Source organism: Moschus berezovskii, chromosome 27, assembly GCF_049115385.1.
Source record: "Moschus berezovskii isolate FMDL1 chromosome 27, NW_MosBer_1.0, whole genome shotgun sequence".
Taxonomy (NCBI): Eukaryota; Metazoa; Chordata; class Mammalia; order Artiodactyla; family Moschidae; genus Moschus; species Moschus berezovskii.
The window spans coordinates 12,869,503-12,894,665 of record NC_142486.1 but is presented as its reverse complement, the minus strand read 5'-3'; the positions used below and the strand labels follow the sequence as shown (position 1 = coordinate 12,894,665).

At 44.1% G+C, this 25,163-nt stretch overlaps 1 protein-coding gene across 2 annotated transcripts in view; it reads right to left on the bottom strand.

Annotated features, from left to right (window-relative positions):
• The window catches only part of GALNT17 (polypeptide N-acetylgalactosaminyltransferase 17), a 440,942-nt gene that overhangs the window by 264,812 nt on the left and 150,967 nt on the right, over positions 1–25,163 (bottom strand). For both annotated transcript variants that reach the window (XM_055409983.2, XM_088832981.1), the window contains exon 2: positions 2,454–2,637. In XM_055409983.2, coding sequence (XP_055265958.1) covers positions 2,454–2,637 — 184 coding nt within the window. The remainder of the gene's footprint in view (positions 1–2,453; positions 2,638–25,163) is intronic.

The following is a 25,163-nucleotide window of genomic DNA, read 5'->3' as shown; positions in this document are numbered from 1 at the left end:
GACAGGACTGAGTACTGAACTGAACTGAACTTCCCTGCCATGAAAGTCTAACCTGTTTTTGTCCCTTATAGGCTGCCATGCACTCTAGTCCTTAATATCATCTAAGTAAACTTTCTTGAGGGACCAGATCTAAGTGTATATTCAAGCCACCATGCTACTCTAAAGAGCACTACAGAGCTCTATATTCCTCCCTGGGTGAGCCATGTTCTTATCTGCATCCCCAGCTCTGCTCTTGATGTTCCCCTACTTAACTGTCTTTATCTGTCTCCTCTCTTTAATTTTCCAATCCTTCACGGACCTTCGAGATTAAGGTCAGATATCATCTCCAGTGGGAAACCTGCCTAGGTCTTATTATGGACAATAAGGACATATGTGGTCAATCGAGGACATATTGTGTATGTCTCTGGCCTGACACACCCAGGTAGATCACAGTGTGCTGGACTGATCTGGTTGTACAGCTGTCTCCCTCCCTAGACAAGACATAAGCAGACAAGGACCATCTTATCCAAAGCTCTGCCTCCAGTGTGGGGGAAAACCATCTGGCACATAATAGGTGCTCACTGATATTGTTCAACTGACCCATTTCCACTAAGCTCCACATTAGAAGCATCTTCAGTCTCAAAGGAGTACAAAAAATACGGCTGTGTTTATTTGCCAACGTCCAAATAAGAAAGGCTAATCAAAGAGCACCAGGAAATGAAAACATCCAGATGTTTTTCAAAGCAAAAATCCAGAAACACAAAATAGCTTGCAACAGGGGTGATGTATGTTTTCCCAGTGATTCGAAATGAAGATATGCTTATTAGGCAGAGAGAGAGATTTAACAGGTTTCTCAGCTAATGCTGCAATTTTAAATCCATTTAAGATAATTTTCTTTATCTTGAATCTATTTTTCTCAGTAACCAGGATACTTAACTGATTTGTACAAAATCCATTTGAAAAAGAAATAATCTAGTCTAAGCAAGGGCACACTCTAAATGAAAAAAGAGAGACACCACAAATCTAACAGAAGATGAAGCATCTGCTTGAGAAGCCAAGGAGGACTACTAACTAGAAAATAGGATTATTTCCCCCACCATCTTGATTTTCCCACCAATCTCTCTTCTCTCTTTCCCAAGGAGAAAGCAAGTAATTCTTAAATTTGAGAGCACAGAACAAAGACTTCTCATAAACCAACCAAGATGCAAACAAACTGTTTCAAAGGTAAGACTCTCACACAAAAATTACATGTTGAAACAATCATAGGATGTACTTTCTCACCTACCAGCTAGGAAAAGTATTATTGAAATGCTAGTTTGGGAAGGGTCAGGTAAAATTCTAACAGCAGCAGAAACTGCTATAAAGTTTCTGGAGGAAAACATCTCTCTGTGTATCTAGAGCCTCCAAAAGTATTCCCACAATGCGATCTAAGGATTATACCATTAGAACTGTGGATTAAGAAAACAAATGTCTGGACTTCCCTGATGGCGCAGTGGATAAGAGTCCGTCTGCCAATGCAGGCGACACAGGTTCCATCCCTGGTCCGGGAAAACCCCACGTGTTGCAGAGCAACTAAGCCGTGCATCACAACTACTGAAGCCCACACGCCTAGAGCCCTTGCTTCACAACAAGAGAAGCCACCAGAATGAGAAGCCTGGGTATCGCAATGAAGAGCAGGCCCTGTTGGCTGCAACTAGAGAAAGTCCCAGAGCAGTAATGCAGACCCAGCACAGTCAAAAACAAATAAACAAAATTTTTTAAAATGAAAATAAATATCAAATCAACGTACATAAAGATTTGAGAGGGGAGATATTCATCAGTGTTATTTGTAATAAGGAAAATTAGAAAAAACCTAAATTTACAACAACAGAAACAATGATCATAACTAATAACACCAGAAAATGCTTGTGAAATAATGCTGCATGAAAGAAGGATAAACGAAATACAGGTTCATAATCTGCATAGAAAAATAGACTCAAGGACAAGATGCTAAGATTTTACCAGTCACTGCCTCTAGGTCATGAGGTCATGGTAGTTTTTTTTTTTAATTAAAAATTTTTTGGATTATGTTTCTGTACTATTTGTATTAAAATTTAAAATTTTTACTTAGCTTTATTTTCATAATTAATAGCATTATTTACTGATTTTGTTTGCGTTGTGGCCGACTCTTTGTGACTCCATGGACTTTAGCCCAACAGGCTCCTCTGTCCATAGGATTTTCAGGTAAAATACTGGACGGGGTTGCCGTTTCTTTCTCCAAGGGATCTTCCCAACCCAGGGATGGTACCTACATCTCTGGCGTTGGCAGGTAGATTCATTACCACTGAGCCACCTGAGAAGCCTCATTTATTGATTACGGAGGAGACACGTGAGATAAAAGCTTCTCCACTAGTTACAAACAGCAGGAAATAACGTCACAGACACGCGTTTACACTATAAAGCCAACTCCTCTGAGCGACCGAATCAGAACTTACTTGGTGGGACGATAATCCGGAATGGAACGATCCAGTGAAATTTTTTCACTGAGGTAGGAATTGTAGCCATACTTCTCATGGGGTCCCTTGGCTTTCTCTTCTTCAGCAGGGGAAAGGGTGGCAGGAAGGCCTCCTTTGCCCCGCCCACCATAACCTTCAATGAGCCCAAGGGATTTGGATAAACCTAGAAAAAGAGAGAGGGGGGAAAAAAAGAATTAGTTGAAAACACCATACCAGGATAAGTTACTCAGGCTAAAATACAGCATCACTGGAAATTTTAACATTACCCATCACAGAAAAGATTATGTCCTCAACTTGTCAATATTGGGAATATGCCCTGAGCACATTTAAACTGAGAGGAAGGGGACTTCCCTGGTGGCCACGGGTCACGACTTCACCTTCCATTTCAGGGGATGAGGGTTTGATCCCTGGTCATGGACCTAAGATCCCATGTGTATTGGGGAAAAAAAAAAAACAAAAAAACGGAACCAATACTATAAAAATTGAATAAAGACTAGAAAAAACAATTAAAAATTAGATTAAGAGGAAGGTCAAAGCAATGACAAAGGTCTGTATAGTCAAAGCTATGGTTTTTCCAGTAGTCATGCACAGATGTGAGAGCTGGACCGTAAAGAAGGCTGAGCACCAAAGCATCAACACTTTTGAACTGTGGTGGTGGAGAAGACTCTTGGACAGCAAGGAGATCAAACCAGTCAATCCTAAAGGAAATCAATACTGAATATTCATTGGAAGGACTGATGCTGAAGCTGAAGCTCCAATACTTGGGTCACCTGATGCAAAGAGTTGACTCATCGGAAAAGAACCTGACGCTAGGAAAGACTGAGGGCAGGAGGAGAAGGGGACGACGGAGGATGAGAAGGTTGGATGGCATCACTGACTCAATGGACATGAGTTTGAGCAAACTCCAGGAGATGGTGAAGGATAGGGAGGTCTGGTGTGTTACAGTTCACGGGGCTGCAAAGAGTCTGACATGACTGAGCAAGCGAACAACAACAAAGCAACTACGGGGTGTGGGATTAAAGCTGGTCACACTCATGAAGAACCTCTCCTTCTTTTTGGGAACTAGGGTGGATCGGGTATCAGGATGATGTCTGTAAAAGGGAGAGACTACCAAAAGCAGGGCACATGTGGACCAAAAATGGGCAGAACAGGGCCTGTCATTCCTGCCCAATTTCCTGTCTTCATGAGCAATTACCACAAGGCTAGATATTCCAGGAGGTGCCCGGTAACAATGCAGAATAAGAACAGCCAGTAATAAGAAACTGCCAGACAGCAGGTGTTTTTGCTTCATTTGAACAGAGAATAATATACAGATTGATTTTATCATGAGTTTAAAGTGTGTAACCGTCTGACACCGTTCTATACCTAATGGTTTTATTTAAATCTCATCTAAATGGCAAAAGGAAATACAAAAGTGTTTGAGAATAAATCACAGAGAAGAAAAGCCCATAAGGGTGATAACCGTGCCAAGTAGAGTAGGAGGCCTCTGTAACAAGCTTCACTGAGCAATTGCAGGTTCCGGGGATGGTGGCAGCTTTATACCTATTGTTCCATTTATACGATAAACAGCTTGATGGGTAATTTTTAAATCCTACAGTTACAGGAGCTTTTATTTCTTGGCTTGAAAACTTTTGTTGTGAAGGGCTCTTATTCTCTTTCACTGTTTCAAATGTTCAAGCTACTCTGTCCATAAAACCTCAGGTGTGCTCACATGCGTGCATGCACACACACACACATAAACACTCTGTCCACAAAAGTCCCACTGCTGCCATTGGTAGGAAGACCATGGACCAGAGATGTCAACAGCGTTCTCCGCTCTCATGATGGGCAGCTCACAGGGCCTAGGAGGATGCTGACCTCCCAGGAAAGCATTCCCAAGCAAGTTAAAGACCAGTAGGTCTGCTCTGATCACATGATGGTTCTCCGGAGAGACTTGTAGTCTCTTTCTCACTCCACTGAAACTACAAATTTATTTTCTGTGATAAAAAATCAAAAAGCAAAGCTTAAGCAGGCACCTCAGGGTTGATCTCAAGTGAACATCATTTTTCTACCTAAAAATCGTTTCTGCTGTCCACTGTGTTCCTCAGTATTCCTGACATCTTTTCTGCCTGTCACCATCCAAACAGAGGAACCATCAGCTGAAAACTGGATCACTCCAGCACTTTCTGCTTCCTGGTCTTTAACCTCTCATTCCACATCATTGTGCAGCAACCATTCCAATAACATCACCTTTGCTGTGCTCCAAAATCGACACAAACTCTTCAGATGTCAAGGACAGACACCTGCGTTGGATTTTTAAATCACTCATGAAAGGACATTGCTAGTGCGAATGTAAAATGGTGTATTTACTTTGTAAAACAGTTTGGAAATTCTTCAAAATGCTAAGTATAGTTGTACCATATGACCCAGCAATCCCATTTTTAGGTATATACCCAAGAAAAATGGAAAGATATGCCCACACAAAAACTTGTACACAAATGTTCAGAGAAGCATTATTCACACTAGCTAAGTGTCTATCACTTGACAAATGAATAAAACAAAGTGTGGTATATTCAGACTATGCGATAATATTTAGCAATAAAAATGAAGTACAGACCTTCCTCAGTTTATAAGAGTTACATCCTGATAAATCCATCATAAATTGAAAATATCCTAGGTCAAAAATGCATTTAAGACATCTAACCTACTAAACATCATAGCTCAGCCTAACCTACCTTAAATGTGGTCAGAACCCTTCCATGAGCCTTGCTGTTGTGTTAGCCGCTCAGTCATGTCTGACTCTGCGAACCCATGGACTGTACCCCACTGGGCTCCTCTGTCCACGAACTTTTCCAGGCAACAATACTGGAGTGGGTTGCCATGCCCTCCTCCACGGGATCTTCCCAACCCAGGGATCAAATCCACTTTTCTTATGTCTGTAGCATTGGCAGACAGGTTCTTTACCACTAAATTCACCTGGGAAGCCCTATATATATGATGTATAGAATATGACATAATTTTAAAAGATGAAAAAGAGATGATACTCTGTGGGCTTTTCTTCTTCTTTTGTGTAGTTTCATTCACTCATCCTGGGTTTCCCTTTCTCTCCCCAATATTTTCAGCCTTTTCTTGAAAGCCACAATCTCAGTCCTCTGTGGATTTCTGGCCAGCATGGAACCCAAGGATCAAGGAGGGAGGCTGGCCAAATGGGACAGAATTGACCTCCAACATAACTCAACAGCGTTCATGGAAAACATCGGATTCTTCCGTTTATTTCATCTGTGGACTCCTTTTTCTCTCCTTGGCTCTACAGTCTCTCTTTTGTCCAGTCTAAATAGATATCTTGACTAGACGGACCTTTGTTGGCAAAGTCATGTCTCTGCTTTTTAATATACTATCAAGGTTGGTCATAACTTTCCTTCCAAGGAGTAAGCGTCTTTTAATTTCATGGCTGCAATCAGCATCTGCAGTGATTTTGGAGCCCAAAAAAATAAAGTCTGACACTGTTTCCACTGTTTTTCCATCCATTTCCCATGAAGTGATGGGACCAGATGCCATGATCTTTGTTTTCTGAATGTTGAGCTTCAAGCCAACCTTTTCACTCTCCTCTTTCACTTTCATCAAGAGGCTTTTGAGTTCCTCTTCACTTTCTGCCATAAGAGTGGTGTCATCTGCATATCTGAGGTTATTGATATTTCTCCCAGCAATCTTGATTCCAGCTTGTGCTTCTTCCAGCCCAGCGTTCCTCATGATGTACTCTGCATATAAGTTAAATAAGCAGGGTGACAATATACAGCCTTGACGTACTCCTTTTCCTATTTGGAACCAGTCTGTTGTTCCATGTACAGTTCTGATTGTTGCTTCCTGACCTGCATACGGGTTTCTCAAGAGACAGGTCAGGTGGTCTGGTATTCCCATCTCTTTCAGAATGTTCCACAGTTTATTGTGATCCACACAATCAAAGAATTTGGCATAGTCAATGAAGCAGAAATAGATGTTTTTCTGGAACTCTCTTGCTTTCTCCATGATCCAGCGGATGTTGGCAATTTGATCTCTGGTGCCTCTGCCTTTTCTAAAACCTGCTTGAACATCTGGGAGTTCACGGTTCACATATTGCTGAAGCCTGGCTTGGAGAATTTTGAGCATGACTTTACCAGCGTGTGAGATGAACTCACTGGAACAGACTCTGATGCTGAGAAGGGTTGGAGGCAGGAGGAGAAGGGGACGACAGAGAATGAGATGGCTGGATGGCATCACCGACTCTGTGGACATGAGTTTGAGTGAACTCCAGGAGTTGGTGATGGACAGGGAGGCCTGGTGTGCTGTGATTCATGGGGTCGCGGAGAGTCGGACACGACTGAGCGACTGGACTGAACTGAACTGAACTGAAATAGATATCTTCCGTTCCCGTCATTAAATGCCACCTCAAAGATACAATGTATCTCAGCTGTGTTTGCCCAGCACCCTCCCATAGGCAGCCTTTCTAATGCAGGCAGAGGAGCCAGGGAGGGAATTTATTACAAAAGGTCATAGGAATTAAGATAAAGAATGCAGGCTAATCCCACCAAGGACACTTAGGGAATGAAACATCCCAGTGAGACTTTTTTCCCCTTTCTGAGGCATTATTTCTTCCATCATGAAAGGCACCCACGTAGCAGTCTCAAAAAAAGATCATTCTCCAGAGTGCAATGTGACAACTACGAATTATATATTTTGTGGTCCATGTGCTCCCATTTTCCCCCCAATTGAATCTGCCAGAAAGGTTCAACAAAGTGGCAAAAATGTTCACTGGCATTTTAATGTGCTTACTTAGCAGGCCCCGGAAATGGCTGGCAACAACAAATACAAGTTCAAGTTCATCAACAAGACTCAGGTTGGTCTTTACTTAGCTGGGAAGAGATGCCACCAGGGCGAGTTGGGATGACTCCATGCACCCTGGGAACTTTTCTGAATGTGCCTTGTGCTTTTTGGCCGGAAGCAACTGTAGCCACAGCAAAGGGATGTGAACTTGTAGGCATGGAAGCCGCAATTGACAAAAAGAAGAGGGGAACGAGGGAAGAGAACGGGGTGGCTGCTTGGGACCAGATTAGAGAGGACTTGGCATTGCCTTCTTGTCCCTTAGGCACTGCCTCCTGAGTTACTGTATGAAGACTGCTAAGCCAAGGGACGGTATTGGCAAGAAGTTGAAGGCGAGGAAGAAAGAAGAACAAATTGAGGTCAGCCATCCCCTAGCACCTTTACTGAGTATTCTTCATGTTTCTCTCCACCCTGTTTCTCTGCTTCATGCCCCAGAAGACAAGACCTATATAGACAGTATCATGGGTTCCCTTAGACTTCTGGCTTTGGGTTGGACTTAACCACCAGGAGTTACCTGGAGAAGACTGATGGCTGAGAAGAGAGAGAGGTTGGGGTGTTTGGCCCCCAGCTCCCTCCCAACCAGGTGTGGTTTGGTGGAGACCGCATTCTTCGGTGGCACAGTGGTGTTCAGACAGGCATCTCCGACGATTAGCCTAGGGTTAGAGCCAATCCCGTGTTCTGTTCTGCTCTCTTCGGGACCCTTCAGGCGTTGGCATGGCAACTGCTTCCTCTTCTGGTGCTAGCCCTGGAGTCATACACCATGCCTGTTCCATGCCTTGCTGATTTCCCTTAACATTGTCATGCAAACTTTGTAAATGTTTTGCTAAAATCTCTTCAGTCAGCCCTTCTGGGTGTGCCACTTGTTTCAGCTGGGATCTTGACAGAGCATCTTACTCACACCCACAGGAAGACTTCTCCCATGGGACCACAACTAGATACTCTCTAAGGGCAGGCATGTGGCCACCCTAGTGCCTGACCTGTAGAAAGTTCTTAAGAGGGACTTTCCTGGTGGTCCAGTGGCTAAGATTCTGTGCTTCCAATACAGGGGGCCTGGCTCAATTCCTGGTTAGGGAACTAGATCCCACATGCTACAACTAATAGTTTGAATGCAACAACTAAAGACCTTGTATGCAACAACAAAGAATAACAACAACAAAAAGTCCATAAAAAACCCCAAAATGGTTGAGCATATGGATGAGTAGAAATGAGATCTGGAGACTAAAACAGGAGCCATCTTTTATAAAGTGATGTCAAGAAAGAAAATGAAATACACGTGAAAAAAAAAGACATCTACTAGGAGAAGAGAAGAGGGATTAAGACTACATATTATAGTACATTTATATTCATAAAGAAAAAGAGTTCACGCTGATGAATGTCACAGGGAAATCAAGCCTGAAAAAGGCCATTTGGTTTGGCAGAGAAAAGGGCCCTGGTGACCTTGGAGATGGCCATGCCAGCGACATAAGAACTTCCAGGGCGGTATTTTGTTTTCTGGCTGTAACCAACCAGAATCTAAAATGTAAAAAATCCTATTTGTAGAAGCAACAAATATTACAATGCACTTAGAACTTTAAACAATAGGAGGAAAACTATGAAATTTCATTAAATGGATGAAATAAAACACAAATAAACAGCAGAGAGAGAGATGTATTTTTACTTAGAAGATGGAATGCTACAAAGATACCATTACTTCTTTTTAATGTATGGATCTAATGTAATTCCAAATAGAATCATTTTCTGAAACAGAACAAAAGGTTCTAAAATTAACCCAGAAGAACACAGAGGTGATAACACTTGGACATTTTGTTTAAAAAGAAAAATGAAAGGGGGGTGCCCTATCCAATATTAAGTTAAGAAATAAAGCAATAATAATTCAAGTGATAAGGTCTAGGAGGAAATTTTACATAGATGCAGAGAGGTAAGGCTCTAAACTGTATAAATCTCAACCACACCCTTACTCCTGTCCTATTACAGGTGCCCTTGACTGTTCACTTCCAAGGACACAGGCTTCCTGTGAACAGGAAGACATCTCTGTGTCTTGCAGTTAGCCTGGCACATACATGCACCTCACGCGTGCTGTACACATGAATGAATGGACAGAAAAGCAAAAAGCAAGTGACTAAATGAGTAACTGCAGGATAAGCTGGGCTGCCCAAATACATGACCAGGTTCTAGTGTGGATACAGAAATCTCCTGGAGACATGTCAGAAGTGGGTAAACACTGCTTCATGGACTCAGGTCGAATCATTATTGATTCCCCAGTTCATATACTAGTATGATGATCTTGACATCTGTTGACATCTGCATTATTATGCTGATTTTGACATTTTCTGCCATGTATGCTCAGCGCTTCCCAGACATGATGTCCAAAGGTTATGTTAGTCTTAATATCTTCAATGAAGGCTTAGGAGTTCAGTTATATCAGTTGCTTCCTGATGGAAGAGAACTGAATAAATCATCTTCTAAGATTCGAAAAGACTCTGATGCTGGGAGGGATTGGGGGCAGGAGGAGACGGGGACGACAGAGAATGAGATGGCTGGATGGCATCACCGACTCGATGGACATGAGTTTGAGTGAACTCCGGGAGTTGGTGATGGACAGGGAGGCCTGGCGTGCTGTGATTCATGGGGTCGCAAAGAGTCGGACACGACTGAGCGACTGAACTGAACTGGACTGAACTGAAGACAAATACCGTAAGTCCCTTACACACAAGCCAGTTCTGTTCTGAGAGCACGTTTTGTCCAGCAAAGTTAGACTAGGTATCCAACTAACACAATCAGCTATTTAGTACTGTACTGTAATAGGTTTATAATACTTTTCATACAAGTAGTACATTTTAAAAACAAACACAAAAAATAAAGCATACATTTTAAATCTTATGGGATTCCCTGGTGGCTCAGATGGTAAAGCGTCTGCCCGAAATCCAGGAGACCCGGGGTTCGATCCCTGGGTTGGGAAGATCCCCTGGAGAAGGAAATGGCAACCCACTCCAGTACTCTTGCCTAGAAAATTCCATGGATGGAGGAGCCTGGTGGGCTACAGTCCATGGGGTCGCAAAGAGTCGGATACAACTGAGCGACTTCACTTTCACTTTACTTTAAACCTTATAGCACAGTGCCTTGAAAAGTATGGTAGTACAGCAGCTGGCACAGAGGGGCTGGCATTGAGTGAACAAGCATGAAGTTACTGACCGGAGGAGGAAACGGATGAGAGACGGTAAAGCTGAAGGACTGTCAGTAATAGGAGACGGCAGGCAAGCTGCAATTTCACTCACACCCGACACTGATGGAATGCACAGTCACATCTCTGAAAGTTCACTACTTGAAGGTTTGTATGGAGGGGACTTACTGTACATGAAAAGATGGCCTACATCATTTGTCATCAGGGAAATGCAAATCAAAACCACAATGAGAGGTCACCTCACACCTGTTATCAAAAAGACTAGAAATAACATCTGCTGGCAATGGTGTACAGAAAAAGGAACTCATGTTCACTGCTGGTGGTAATGTAAATTGGAGCAGCCACTATAGAAAACAGTACAGAGATTCCACAAAAAAATTAAAAATAGAGCTACCATATGATTTGGCAGTTCCACATCTGGGTATCTATCTGAAGAAAATGAAAACAATACCTTGAAAAGCTAACTGCACCATCCTGTTCACTGCAGCATTACTTCCAATAGCCAAGATACGGAAACAGCCTAAGTGTCCATCAATGGAAGAACGGATAAAGAAGCTGTGATATATATACAATATATACACATAGCGGGGTATTAGTCAGCCAGAAAAAAAGAATGAAATCTTGCAATTTACAACAACATGAAGGGACCTTGAGGGCATTAAGATAAATGAAATAAGTCAGACAGAGAGGGACAAATACCATATGACCTCTATCATACATGAAATCTAAATGGGAATCAAGTGTGTTCAGGGTGGTATGGCCGCAGACTGAAATCTACAAATACACACATAGTTATCAAGCTCACTGATGCAGAGAACTGACTGGTGGTTGTCAGAGGCAGAAGGTAGGGGGCAGAAGAAATGAGTGAATTGTTTCCGTTTTATTTTCTGGTTTAAATCAATTGAATTGTTAACAAATGTGTAGCTTGGCTTCTTCTATTCAGGTGTCCTACTTCTCTCTTCTACACCTATCATGCAATAATTACACTTCCACGTAATTTTCAAATATTTCAAGGCATTATCATGACCTCTCTTCATTTTTGTCCAGACTAAACATATACATTCCTTCAACCACCGTTATACAACCACGTTTTCAAAATCTCCCTGCTACTTAGTCGCCTTGGGCTACTATAACAAAATACTAAAGATTAAGTGGCTTTAATTAGGGGTACTAAACCTCTGGGGACTGATGCTAAAGCTGAAACTCCAATACTCTGATCACCTCATGTGAAGAGTTGACTCGCTGGAAAAGACTCTGATGCTGGGAGGGATTGGGGGCAGGAGGAGAAGGGGACGACAGAGAATGAGATGGCTGGATGGCACCACCGACTTGATGGACATGAGTGTGAGTGAACTCCGGGAGTTGGTGATGGCCAGGGAGGCCTGGCGTGCTGTGATTCATGGGGTCGCAAAGAGTCGGACACGACTGAGCGACTGAACTGACTGACTGAAAGCTCTGGGATCTAACGCCTGATGATTCGAGGTGGAGCTGACGTGATAATAATAGAAATAGAGTACATGATAAATGAAATGCACTTGAACCATCCTGAAATCATCCCCCCAACCAGGTCCACAGAAAAAAATGTCTTCCATGAAGCTGGTCCCTGTTGCCAAAAAGACTGAGGGCCACTAGTTTAAATAACAGGCATTTATCGGAATTCCAGAGGTTGGGAAGTTCAACATTAAGGTGCCAGCATGTTGGGTCTTTGGTGAGGGCCTGCAGACAGCCACTTTCTTGTGTCCTCACATGACAGAGAAGGAACAAACCGTGTGTCCTTTCTTCTTCTTATAAGGGTATTAATTCCATCAGGGGACCCAACCGATGATCTCATCTTGTTCATAGTCATTGTACAGTGTCTAAGTCGTGTCTGATTCTTTGCGACCCCATGGACTGCAGCACGCCAGGCTTCCTTGTCTCCACTGTCTCCTATAGTTTTCTCAAGTTCATGGCCACTGAGTCACAGATGCTATCTAACCATGATCTCATCTAACCCTATTTAATTCCAAAAGTCTCCACCTCCTAACATCATCACATTGGGGGTTAGGGTCACAACATATGAACTGGAGGGGTGGGGGGAACACACACCTTCATTCCATAACAGATGGCCATCCACTGCTGGATTCTGTCCCAGAAGACAAAGCGATGACTAATAAGTCTCTCGACATGTGCTTCCCACCCCCGGAGCCAGAATCCTGGAAGTACATTTCTGCACATTATCCAAACTGCTCATGCAGTCTTTACAGTTCCAAGAGATATGAATCACTGTTATTTGCTTGAAGTCCTTTTGGAACAAACTGTCTATAAATTTTCAAACTGCAGTTTTATTCAAAATGACATGTCTTACACATATTATGAACTTTAGACTTCCTGGAATCTTTCTACAAAGATCATTTAATTTGAGCCTAAGAATAGCCCCATCCACAGTCAGCATATAGGAGAAGGGAGGCCCAATGAGGATGAAGAATGTTCTTTAGGTCACTTAAAGTTGCCAGGGGTGGATACAGATCCTGGGTTTCTGTATACCAGGCTGCCAAGCATGCCTTAATGAAATGCACTCTCAGATTTCATGCCACTGTGATGAAAAGGATCAAAAAGTCCCGAATCCCACTCTCGATGCCAAGCAAACATTGGCATAAACAACCCCTGTGTGTGGAGGTGATAAATAAATGTCTTTGGCCTGGCCCAGGCTCTGGCTGATGCATCTGCCTGAGTGTAGAAGTGAAAAGAGTATTTCTAACAAAATAAAGAAAAGTTTGGCAATTGTCAGGATTGCTCAGAGCAGATGGATGAAAGACCCTGGCTTCGCAGGTTAACTGTGTCACTTAGCCGCACATCACTTACAAAACTACACAAAAGGAAAACAAAGCTGACCCAGGGCTGCTTAGGAAACGTGCTGAATTGAAGAAAGCCCTCTGCCACAACCTAAGAAATCTGCTGGCGTCAAACACGCACAAGACTCTGCAGACCAGGTCACCTGCCACAGTCGCTCAGCACGGGTTTGATGGCTTTCAGAGGAAACTCCTCTCCTTCCTTCTCATGCCCTGAGCCCACCTAGGATTTTATTCCTAGTGAGGGGGTTAAAGAGGAGAGCAAGAGGGCAGTGAACATTAGCAACACTGCCGCTGCTAAATCGCCTCAGTCGTGTCCGACTCTGTGCGACCCCATGGAGTGCAGCCCACCAGGCTCCTCCACCCATGGGATTTTCCAGGCAAGAGTACTGGAGTGGGGTGCCATTGCCTTCTCCGTTAGCAACACTAACCTTCACCAAATTCTGCAAAAAGTGTATAATTAAAAAATATCATATGTGGAGATCCACATGTCACCGTGTTCATATCAGAGAAAGTAAATTATGAATTCAGGAAACGATAAGGAAGAGTAAGACAAACAAGAATGAACCACCCTAAGAAAATGTCGCTACTTCCCTCACCCACCAAAATTATTGGTATCACTTTCAACATTCACAAACACACACACACCCTGCCATCACCACCATCACTGCTGTCACTACCACCTTACCACCACCACCACCACCATCGTGCCTAATCAACTGGAACTTTAAAATAAGATACCTATTCTCAGCTTCAAAATAAGATACCTATGCTATTGAGAAGCACCACAAGTTTAAAAAGCACACATCCAGTTTCTCACAAAAAGGCCCTATGACAAGATTCCATTTACTTATAAGGGAATTTTTTCTCCTCTCCTTTAAGCATGTCCCCAAGGTAGTACCTTGGACGTTTGTTCAACAAATATAGACTCTCTGCCCTCCACACCCCTGGGAGGAGTACCCATCCCACCTCATTAACATTAGGACTGACCATCTGGCTGGGCAGAGCATACTTCCCCACCCTTAACTCTGAGCTTGATCATAAGACTTGCTTAGGCCAAAAAGGGACTAGTGGCTGTGACATCAGTAGAGGCTTGAAGTGTGCTTGCATTGTTGGTCTCCTAAACTTGGTATCTTCATAATAACGTGCTTTGGGTGGCCCACTGGTCCAAGGAAAGGAAGAGACACATGGGGTAGCTGGATCCAATGTGTAGCTTAGAACCAAGCCCAGCCAAACTCAGCACAGATCAGCCAAACCTGAATTTATCTGAAAACACACAGAGAAAGAAAAGCTTCAAGAATAGCTTCCTTTCACAATTCTGGCCTGATTAACAGATTGTTGGATGTTGGTGCCACTAAGTAAGATGGAGAAACAGGGAGAAAAAGATTTGGGTATGAAGCGGTGTGACACAGAATCAAGAGTCTGGGTGGGATATAGTCAATCGGTGATGCCTATGAGACATCCAAATGGAAACATCAAGCATCTGATATGATGAGGTCAGGTTTGAAGACATAAAATTGGGATTCACCAGTATCTAAAGGGAATTTAAAGATACAGTCCTTGAGGAGTCACCAAGGCAACATAGAAATACAGAGAAAAAAAAAAGGCAGCCTGAATCCTGAGGACTAGAAGGAGAAGGGCCAAGAAAGGAAAACCAATAGGAATGTAGACAGAACACTTAGAAATGATGGGGTCTGAGAAGCGACCCATGGATTGGATAATACTGAGGCATCAGTGAATTTTGCAGAACTGGTTTCAGAGAACCAAAGCCCAAAGTAGGTTCAAGAGAGAACAAGAAGTGAAGGAATGAAATCAGGAGGTTCAGGCAGACTTGGAGGTGCAGACTCCTCCAAGGACTCTGCTGTCAAAGAGAGCAAAGAAATGTGCTGCTTCTATTCTAGGGATCGTGACAGAAAAACACTTACCCTGACAGAAAGAAAAAATAAAGGTCAGCACATGTGGGATGTGGGTCTGTAGATCCTAGGACCATCTCTGCCCCTGTCGCTGATGGCTTTAGACAAATCTCTGCCGCAAAGCACACGTGTGTAAAACAAGGATGTGACTGAAGACTGCCTGGACCCCTTCGAGCTCTCAGATTTCAAGCTCCTCTCTCTGCAGCTCCAGTGTGAAAACATACACAACAGGATAGGACACAGGAAGAAAGCACACCTGTCAGTAAGCAAGGACCACGGAGGAACACGACTGTACCCGGAAATCAACAGATTTTCTTACAGCGGCTGTGTGGCTCCTGCTGGAAAAATGTGACGTCTCTGATTCAAACCCCAGGAACCAGAGGAAGGGAAGTAAGAGGCAAAATTCTTCATGATCTTGGTGGGCCTAGGTACAGTAATATAAACACTAGCTTAGGACACATCCACTAGAAGGAAGGCACAGGGTAAAATCCAGCTTCTTGGAGAATTGATGAATTCAGCAGATACAAAATAGCTCCCCCACCAATAAATATGAACTGACCAAATACACAAACACCTAAACTCTCCGGATCGTGCAGGGCCACTCTGGTCCTTTTCTTAATGCAATATGCATCCTCCACATTGATGTCAGAATGGAGTCCAGACTCATTCTAAAAACCTCCAGAGGTACAAACTCATTTGTGAGCCCTCCAAACAGCCTCCTCTATGGGGCTCATTTTTAATGTTCTCGAAATAGTCAACATCAGCCTCATGGTGATATCTTCCACATCTTGGTCTTAATTCTGCCTGTGAACACACAATGAGCAAAAAGGCTGATTCCCCAGAGCTCCAGAGTTGTCAATGCCACCACGATCCCCCGAGATCAAGGCATCCTCTGACCAGGATGGATTTCTCCATCGTCACTCTTCTCCAACTCACCTCTCCTGCTCCTCCCTGGTTCCATATGACTATGCTCTCTTCCCTTGCTAGAGCTCTCAGATGAGAAGAACAGGCTCAGTAGATGTGAGCATTTCACAGGGAAACAGACACCTGTCCCTCGTGGTGGGTAGGAGACCTGCCCAGCTCAGTTTGGAGGCTGCAGGTTTATGCAGGTGAAGCAGCAGCACGGTTTGCAGGTTTCACTAAAAAAAGATGAAAGAGGCAAGAAGAGACCAAAAGAAAACACCTATACTTCCAAGCCCCAGCTACTCTACATCTCTTAGAAAAGAACCTTTAGAGCCAGAGTTTGAGGAAAACAATCTATGAAAAATACCCTGTATGTACTGCTCTTGACTTGGGAAAACCTAGAAGCCTTGGAGGGATTAATGACCTACAGAATATGTCTATTCTCATAGGCCCCAACACCGAAATGCCAGTGTTCATTTCCAAAGGGCTGCCATGAATGGAGATGGAAGGAATGTTTCCACTGCTCTTCTTTCTGGCATCTGGACCACTCTCCCCACCAAATCAAGGATAAGGATTTAACCCCAAGCCAACACCAGAACTTTCGGGAGATGTGAGGCAACACCTGCCCAGGTGTGGGTGGCATCACCAGCCTTTCCTCCCTGCAGAGGAGGTAGCCAGGTAAGATGGTGCTCATTAGCCTTGGGCTGAAAGAGCTCTTTCACTTGGGATATATTTCTTTATATTCCTCCATTTGGCAAAAATAACAAAAACAGAGCCAAAAGTCAAGAATGATAACTGAGAATGATATCATTCTCAGGGGAGAATGATAACTGAGAAATGACAAAACGAAATCATGGATCAATACTATTTGGGTTTCTAATCTAAGGCAGGTGTGGGTGGCTGTGAACTGAGACAGCAGATACTGTGTACGGTGGTTAGCCTTGAGAATGTCCAGCTGCTCCCAACTAGTGGAGCTCCAGGGACCACAGTTAGGGACCAGTCCAGCCCATTCTGTCCTCGCTCTGGTTCTGACCCACAGCATCCTCCTGGGCCCCAGATGGCCTGTGAGGCTCTTGGCTTCCCTTGTTTCTGCCCTGGTTCCAGCCGCAGACACAGCAGAAAGGCTAGTTACTCAGGAGAGATCCTGCCGCTAAGCTGGACGCAAAGCCTCTTCCCAAGGCTGGTTTACTGCATTACCTGACACAGGGCTGGTTTCAAGTAACCCTCACCAAGTCCTGGGGCAGGAATTTGGGGTGCGGTCCTAGGGGAGATCCCACATGTGGTCATATAACAATAACTTCAGTCATCTTTTTCTCTGTCTTTTCTTTTTTGGCCATGGCATGGCATGTGGGATCTCAGTTTCTGGATGGAACCCACACCCCCTACACTAGAAGTGTGGAGTCTTAACCACTGGACCACCAGAGAAGTCTATCTCTCTCTAAACACTCAGAGCCTCCATTTCTTATCCTGTAAAGAGGGAATGAAGACTATAAGCTCATTTGACAGATATACCAAGAGGATAGCATAGCGCTTGGCAGACAGCAGGGGCTCAAACAGTAAAGGACATTTTTGTATATCACTGGTTGGAAAGTACCATCACGTGGCTATTTTTGAAAATAGTTTAACAGTTCCTCAAAGGTTAACACAGAGTTACCATATGACCCACCCACCCCACTCTTAGATGTACACTCTAGAGAAATAAAAACATTTCTCCCACGAGCATTTGCACACAAATGTTCACAGCAGCATTATTCTCAACAGTCCCAAAGTGGAAACAGCTCACATATCCATCACCAACTGAATAAAAAAAATGCGGTGCATCCATAAAATGGAACGATTTTTTAGCCACAGAAAAGAATGGCCATTGCACAATGCATACATATCACTATGCTGCACACCTGAAACTAATATGATGTCACATGTCAATTACACCTCAACAAAACACAGTTGTTAAAAAGGATGAGACAGGTAATATCATTCCCACTTCACAGTAGAAGGCTTTGGGGAGAAGACCTCATCAGCAACAGAAATTCAATGTGTATTTTTTGCCTCCTACCAATCATTTTGCCCAAATAATTGAGTTTTTCAGTGTGTTCCTTGCAGATATAATTCCTCAAGAACATAGACACTTATATGTATTTCCCTGAATATCTGGACCATGAAAGGTGTTAAGAAAAGGAAGAAAGGAATGTAGTATCTACACACACTGGCACGTGGATAAACCGTGAAAACAATCCGCTACGGTAAAGAAGCCAGACAGAAGACCAAACATACTGTATGGCTGCATGTGAAATGTCCCAAATAGGCAAAAGCACAGAGAAAGGAAACAGAATTAGTGGTGACCAGGGGCAAGGTGGAACACGAGTTGCTAACAGTTATGAAGTTTGTTTGGCGGGGGGCGGGGGCGGGCGGGGATTGCTGATGATAACACCCTAGAATTAGCAAGTGGTGATTTGAATATTTTTAAAGGGTGAATTTAAGGCATGTGAATTATATATTTAAAAATAATAGAAAAATAAAATAATAAAAAGAGAATCTGCAGAAAAAAAAAAAAACTAGGCTGGTCAAAAAGTTTTGTTTTTTTTTTGTAAGATGGTATGGAAAACCAAAGGAACATTTTGGCCAACCTGATAGTAAGGACTCTATTCCTCTTTCCTTGACTTTCTTGTGCTCACATTAAAGTTTTATGATCATCAAGCCCAGAGCAGCCTCTCTGGGCCCTAACACAGTGGCCTGAGACTAACACAGCAAAGGTCTTTGCTTCTTTCACTACTGGGACATACAGATCAAGCTCCAACACTCCATCTCCCTATCCACCTATTTCTCCATCTATCCGTACATCACCCACCTAAAATTTCCTACTTCCTTTCCTCTGCACAGTTCTCTAACTTTATCCTGCCTAACAAGTTGCTGTGCTGCTCAGTTGAGTCCAACTCTTTGTGACATTACGGACCACAGCCCGCCAGTCCATAGAATCCAGGGGATCTTCCCAACCCAAGGACCGAACCCATGTCTCCTGCATCTCCTGCATCGCAGGTGGATTCATTACCACTTAGCCACCAGGGAAGCCAGCATAATAAGTTACTCTTGCCATATAAATTAGAAGCTGTTTTGTGTCATGATCTCTCACACACATAGTTTTCTATTCTTCAGGAATAATGACTATAAACTTTCCCATTCCACTATCGGCAGAGTCATAAACTGCAGACAAAAATTGTATTTCAGTTGCATTTTATTTTATAAAGGTAGAAAAACTCACAGTCCCTAGAAAGATGAAGGGCATTACCCGCCTCGCCCCTGCCTATGATAGCTAATCATGAGCTAAAATTAAATTACCTTTTTCAAAATCCATTAGGGGGGTAAGATTTTTTATCAAGTAGACAACCTGCGGATCTCCTCATAAATTTTCCCGACATTTCGCATGACAAAGCGTTCCCTCTAATCCCTTCCCAAGGCTAACAGCGACAGCAATGCAACCCTTCACATTTAATTTCCTTTTAAAACCAGGTTTCTAAAGGGGCTCCGCATCCACAATAGTTGCCCTGGAAGAAAGCCAAAGAGCCTCCAACCCAATGTGTAATCATTGTTATGCAAATTGCCTTTGGAGAAAGAAACTCTGAGTCAATCTGCATTTTCTCCCTAGACTAGCTCTCTCTCTCCCCTCATTAGCTTTGACTGAGCTATAGTTCACCATATTTTAAGGTCAAAAAGTCTCCTTCGCAGAGTATTCACCTGATACATGGAACTCTTTTCCCCCCCGAGACTGCTTTCCTTCTTATCATTCTTCTGTCCTAAAGAGAAACAAGCATGATGGATCCTCATTGCCTTGGACAGTTGGCCAAGCTGTGGAAGGACCTTTACCCTCCATCACTATCTTTTCTCAATCAATCTCTCCAATGTCAACTTCCTGAAAAAAAGAGTCACTCCAGGCACTCAGATGGGTGCGTGTGTGCTAAGTCGCTTCAGTCATGTCCATCTCTTTGTGACCCTATGGACTGTAGTCCACCAGGTTCCGCTGCCCATGGGATTCTTCAGGTAAGAATACTGGAGTGGGTTGCCATTTTTTCCTCCAGGGGATTTTCCTGGCCCAGAGACTGAACCTGTGTCTCCTACACTGGCAGGCAGGTTCTTTACCTCTAGTGCCACCTGGGTACTTGGAAGGAAAAAGCATCCTGAGATACAGCCTTGCTTTCCTGGAAGCTACAGTCTGGACAGGAAGCTGAGATGCATCCACATGGCTTCCTTCAGTGGTCAAAATACAGACTCCCTGAAAATAATCTTTAGGATGATTCAGAGAACTGAGAGATCCATATAGGCTTAGAATAACATATTCATGGTCATAATGTTCAAGGATGGTAAGAAATGATGGCCCTAGTTCAACAAGTGGAAAAGTCTGTGGTGCTCCCTAGCATGGATTCTTGAGTTGAGATTTTATCAGTCTTTCTTTGGGGAAGCCCTTACCTGCCATGTTCAACAAGCATGTGTCCAACATGTGTCCTACTAATAAGCAGAGGTAGGAAGGGAGCTGTGGGTGGGTGGAGGAGACATGTGAAAAGCGTACAGCAAGTGGAAGACAGAGGAAGAGATTCATTCCTGCCTTCAACCAATATAGGTTTATTGAGCATCTATTATGCTCCAAGCCTAGAGCTTTAGCCACCAGTAAAACAGACACAATTCCGTCTCATGCTTCTTGCAGCCTAAAGGCTTGTTTGTTGTTTAGTTGCTAAGTGGTGTCTAGCTCTTTTGTGACCCCATGGACTGTAGCCCATCAGGTTCCCCTGGCCATGGGATTTCCCAGACAAGAATACTGGAGTGGGTTAGCCATTTCTTTCCGACCCAGGGATTGAAGCCAAGTCTCCTGCATTGCACGCAGATTCTTTACCAGCTGAGCCACCAGGGAAGTCCAAGAATACTGGAGTGGGTAGCCTATCCCTTCTCCAGTGGGTCTTCCTGATCCAGGAATTGAACCGGGGTCTCCTGCATTGCAGGCAGATTCTTTACCAGCTGAGCTACCAGGGAAGCCCCTAATTAGACAAGTAACTCATTTCAGTTTAGTAAAGTGCAACAGGCGAGGTGGATGCTATGCTAAGAGAACAGGTAGCATGCCCTGTACCTGCTGTTTTATGTTGAAGTCCCGATTCCCAGGACCTCAGAAGGTATTTGGATTTGGAGAGAAGGGCTCCAAAGAGGTGATTAAGTTAAATGAAGCTGTGAAGAGGGGCCCTAATGCAATCTGACTGGTGTCCTATAAGGAGAGGAAGAGACACCCGGGGTGGCCACACAGAGAATGGGGATGTGAAGAGGGAGGCTATCTGCAAGTCAAGGAGAGAGGCCTCAGGAGAAGCCAACCCTGCCCACATCTTAATCTCAGAATTCCAGCTTCCCATCTGTGACACCGATACCTTTCCTTTCTTTAAGCCAGGGGTCCGTAACCTCTGGAATCTAATGCCTAATGATCCAAGGAGGAGCTAATGTAAAAAAAAAAAAAAAAAAAGTGCACAATGAATGCAATGCACTTGAATCATGTTGAATCCATCCCCCCACTGGTACATGGAAAACTTGTCTTCCAGGAAACAGGTCCCTGGTGACAAAAAGATTGGGGACCACTGCTTTTAGCCACCCAGTCTGTGGATTTTTGTTACAGCAGCCGCAGAAAACCAATACATAGTCACAGACAACTCTGCTAAATTTTCCAGGTCTTTTTATCACCAGTAATGTTGAAGCAGGAGTTAACATCTAGATTTCTATGAAAGGATCTGGTGGAAGCAGACAGAGGGACAGGACAGGTGGTGCGGGAAGGAGAGAGGTACTCCTGACTGATGTTCTCTCCCATCTCAGCGATCACCAAGATGCTACTTGGCTGAAGCCTCTTCTGCTTCTCCTACTCAGTGGGCCGCTGGGCACATCCATGCTCGACCTTTAAAATGAATGTTCCAGCTACTTCTTAGCCCACCTCAAGAATCAGAATGCATCCAGGGAAGGTTCTCCCACTGCGTCCCCCTGGCAGCTCTACATAGATGAGCTGTGCTGTCCTGGGAAATCCCTCCAACACCCTGGAAGTCAGTTTCCTCATTTACAAAATGCAGTGCGTGCATGCTAAGTCACTTCAGTCGTGTCTGGCTCTGAGTGACCCCATAGACTGTAGTCTGCCAGGCTCCTCTGTCCATGGGATTCTCCAGGCAAGAATACTGAAGTGGGCTGGCATGCCCTCCTCCAGGGGTTCTCTCCGACCCGGGAACTGAACCTGCATCTCTTCTGTCTCCTGCGTTGCCAGGCAGGTTCTTTACCACCAGTGCCACCTGGGCAGAAACATGGGTAAGACCACACACAGCCTCCACCAGAGGACTGGGAGCCACACTGCCCACCTCCAAGCTGCCATCCAACCCTTTCTTCCTCTGCAGAGAGCCTCAAAGGTTTGACAAGTGTGAGTCACCACAGTAAGAATAGCACTATTCTTAAATAGCAGCCTCTATATGCTTTGTTTCTCTCTCCATATCTTGTCACAGCACCTACCCCCAAGTGACAGACTCCCGGGACCCAGAACCTTCAAACATCCCCAGAATGGATGAAATACCAAACATACCTCACCTGGGTTAGGCTCCGTGAGCACCTCCCACCTACTTACCGGCCCCAGCGATCTCAGTTTGTCTTCTTTCTGATAACCAGAAACTGTAAAGTAAGTATCCCAATTAAGTGACCTTTACATTTCAGAGCCAGAGAGACACACAGAGACGAAAAATGCCTCCAACGTCATTCTCTTCCAAAAAAAACATATGGCTCTAACCCAAATCCATCGACCACTTAGAGTTTAAGTTTAGTTTCTCATTTTTCTAGGTCCTCGTTCCAAAGTAGGCTTTTAGTTCAGTTCAGTTCAGTCGCTCAGTCGTGTCTGACTCTCCGCGACCCCATGAATCACAGCATGCCAGGCCTCCCTGTCCATCACCAACCCCCAGAGTACACTCAAACTCATGTCCACAGAGTCGGTGATGCCATCCAGCCATCTCATTCTCCGTCGTCCCCTTCTCCTCCTGCCCCCAACCTTTCCTAGCATCAGAGTCTTTTCCAGTGAGTCAACTCGTTGCATGAGGTGGCCAAAGTATTGCAGTTTCAGCTTTAGCATCAGTCCCTCCAATGAACACCCAGGATTGATCTCCTTTAAAATGGACTGGTTGGATCTTAGAGAATGCTTTAAGACGCACCCCTGAACGTTTTCCTGGTAGTCCCGCGGATAAGGATCTGCCTGCCAATGAAGGGGACACCAGATAGATCCCTGGTCTGGGAAGATTCCACATGCCGCGGGGCAACTAAGCCTGTGTGCCACAACTACTGAGCCCACGTGGCCTAGAGCCCGTGCTCTGTTAATAAGAGAAGCTACCACGGTGAGAACCGTGGTAACGCACCGCAACTACAGAGTAGCCCCTGTTTGCCGCAAATAGAGAAAGCCGTGTGCAGCAATGAAGACCCAGTACAGACAGAAATAAATTATATTTAAAAAGAAGTACCCCCACCTCTGGGAAGTCTTCCTTGATTGCATCCACTCTGTGTTCTCTTAAGACTTGTCCCCATCACAACACTTTTCATGCTGTGTTACAATATTCTGTCTAGCTGCCTCTCTTCTTCAACAGACCATGAGAGTTGTCCCCTGTGGCAGGAACTGGGTCTTACTGTCTCTGCAGAGTAAGACATCTGAAGATGTAACGCACACACATCAGGCCCTTGAAATTGTGGCAGAAACCACCATGACATACCACCTCACACCCAGCAGGATGGCTGTGCTGGAAAAACAGAATATAGCAAGTACTGTCAAGGATGTGGAATAACTGGAACCCTGTGCCCTGTTGGTGGGAATGTAAAATGGTGCAGTTGCTGTGGAAAACAGTATGGCAGTTCCTCAAAAAAACTAAACATAGAATTACCAGATGACCCAGCAATTCCGCTTTTAGATAGATACAGAGATAGAGACAGTGGGAGACACGAGAGATGTGAGTTCGGTTCCTGGGCTGGGAAGATGCTCTGGAATAGGAAACGGCAACCTGACCCAGTATTCTTGCATGGAGAATCCCATGGACACAGGAGCCTAGCAGGCTAGACTTGCGGGGTCGCGAAGAGTCAGACACAAGTGAAGTGACTGGACATACACTCACAGACACAGATATACAGACTGTCGTTGCTGTTTAGTCACTAGGTCGTGTCTGACTCTTTTGCGAGTTCATGGACTGTAGCCCACCAGACTCCGCTGTCCCAGGCAGGAATACTGGAATGGGTTGCCATTTCTTCCTTCAGGGAATCAGTTTAGGAAGATGAAAAAGCTCTGATGATTGCGTGCATAACAATGTGAATGTACTTAACACCTATGTGAATGCACAATTAAAATGATTAAGGTGGTAAATTTTATCTTACATATACATTATGTACATTTTAACCACAATTGAAAAAAATGTTAATGTAAATTAAGTCAAGACGCTCTCCTGTTTATAACAGTCAGTGGCTTTCTAGGGAACCTGGATTTAAATTTTAAAAAAGAAATGTCAGAATGTCAGGGAAATGGTCTTCATCCCTACATGGACATTTGGATTGCTTCCACCTTTGGGCTATGGTGACTAATGCTGCTATGAATAAAGCACTATGTTAATGCAAATATCTCTTTGAGATCCTGCTTTCAGTTCTTTCATATATATCTATAATAGGAGTGGGATAGCTGGATCAAATGGCCAGTCGGCTAAATCCATCGCTCCTGAAATCTGAATGTTAGCTGAAACACTGAAACTCTCCAGCTCCATGGTCAAAACCCATGACGTCAGATAACCAGCCTGGAGTATCCATGACCACCGACCCCCATGGAGCTGTGAGGACAATATCCAAAAGAGGCCCTGCCCTGGTTAACTTCCGGACATCCACCAAAAACCTGGCGCTGTGAGGAGCACAGGTGACAGTTTTACTCTTCAAAGGCAGGTCAGAGACACATCTCTGCAAAAAAAAAAAAGATAGGGCCAGATTTTAAGAACAACTGCTAACAATGTCACTCCTC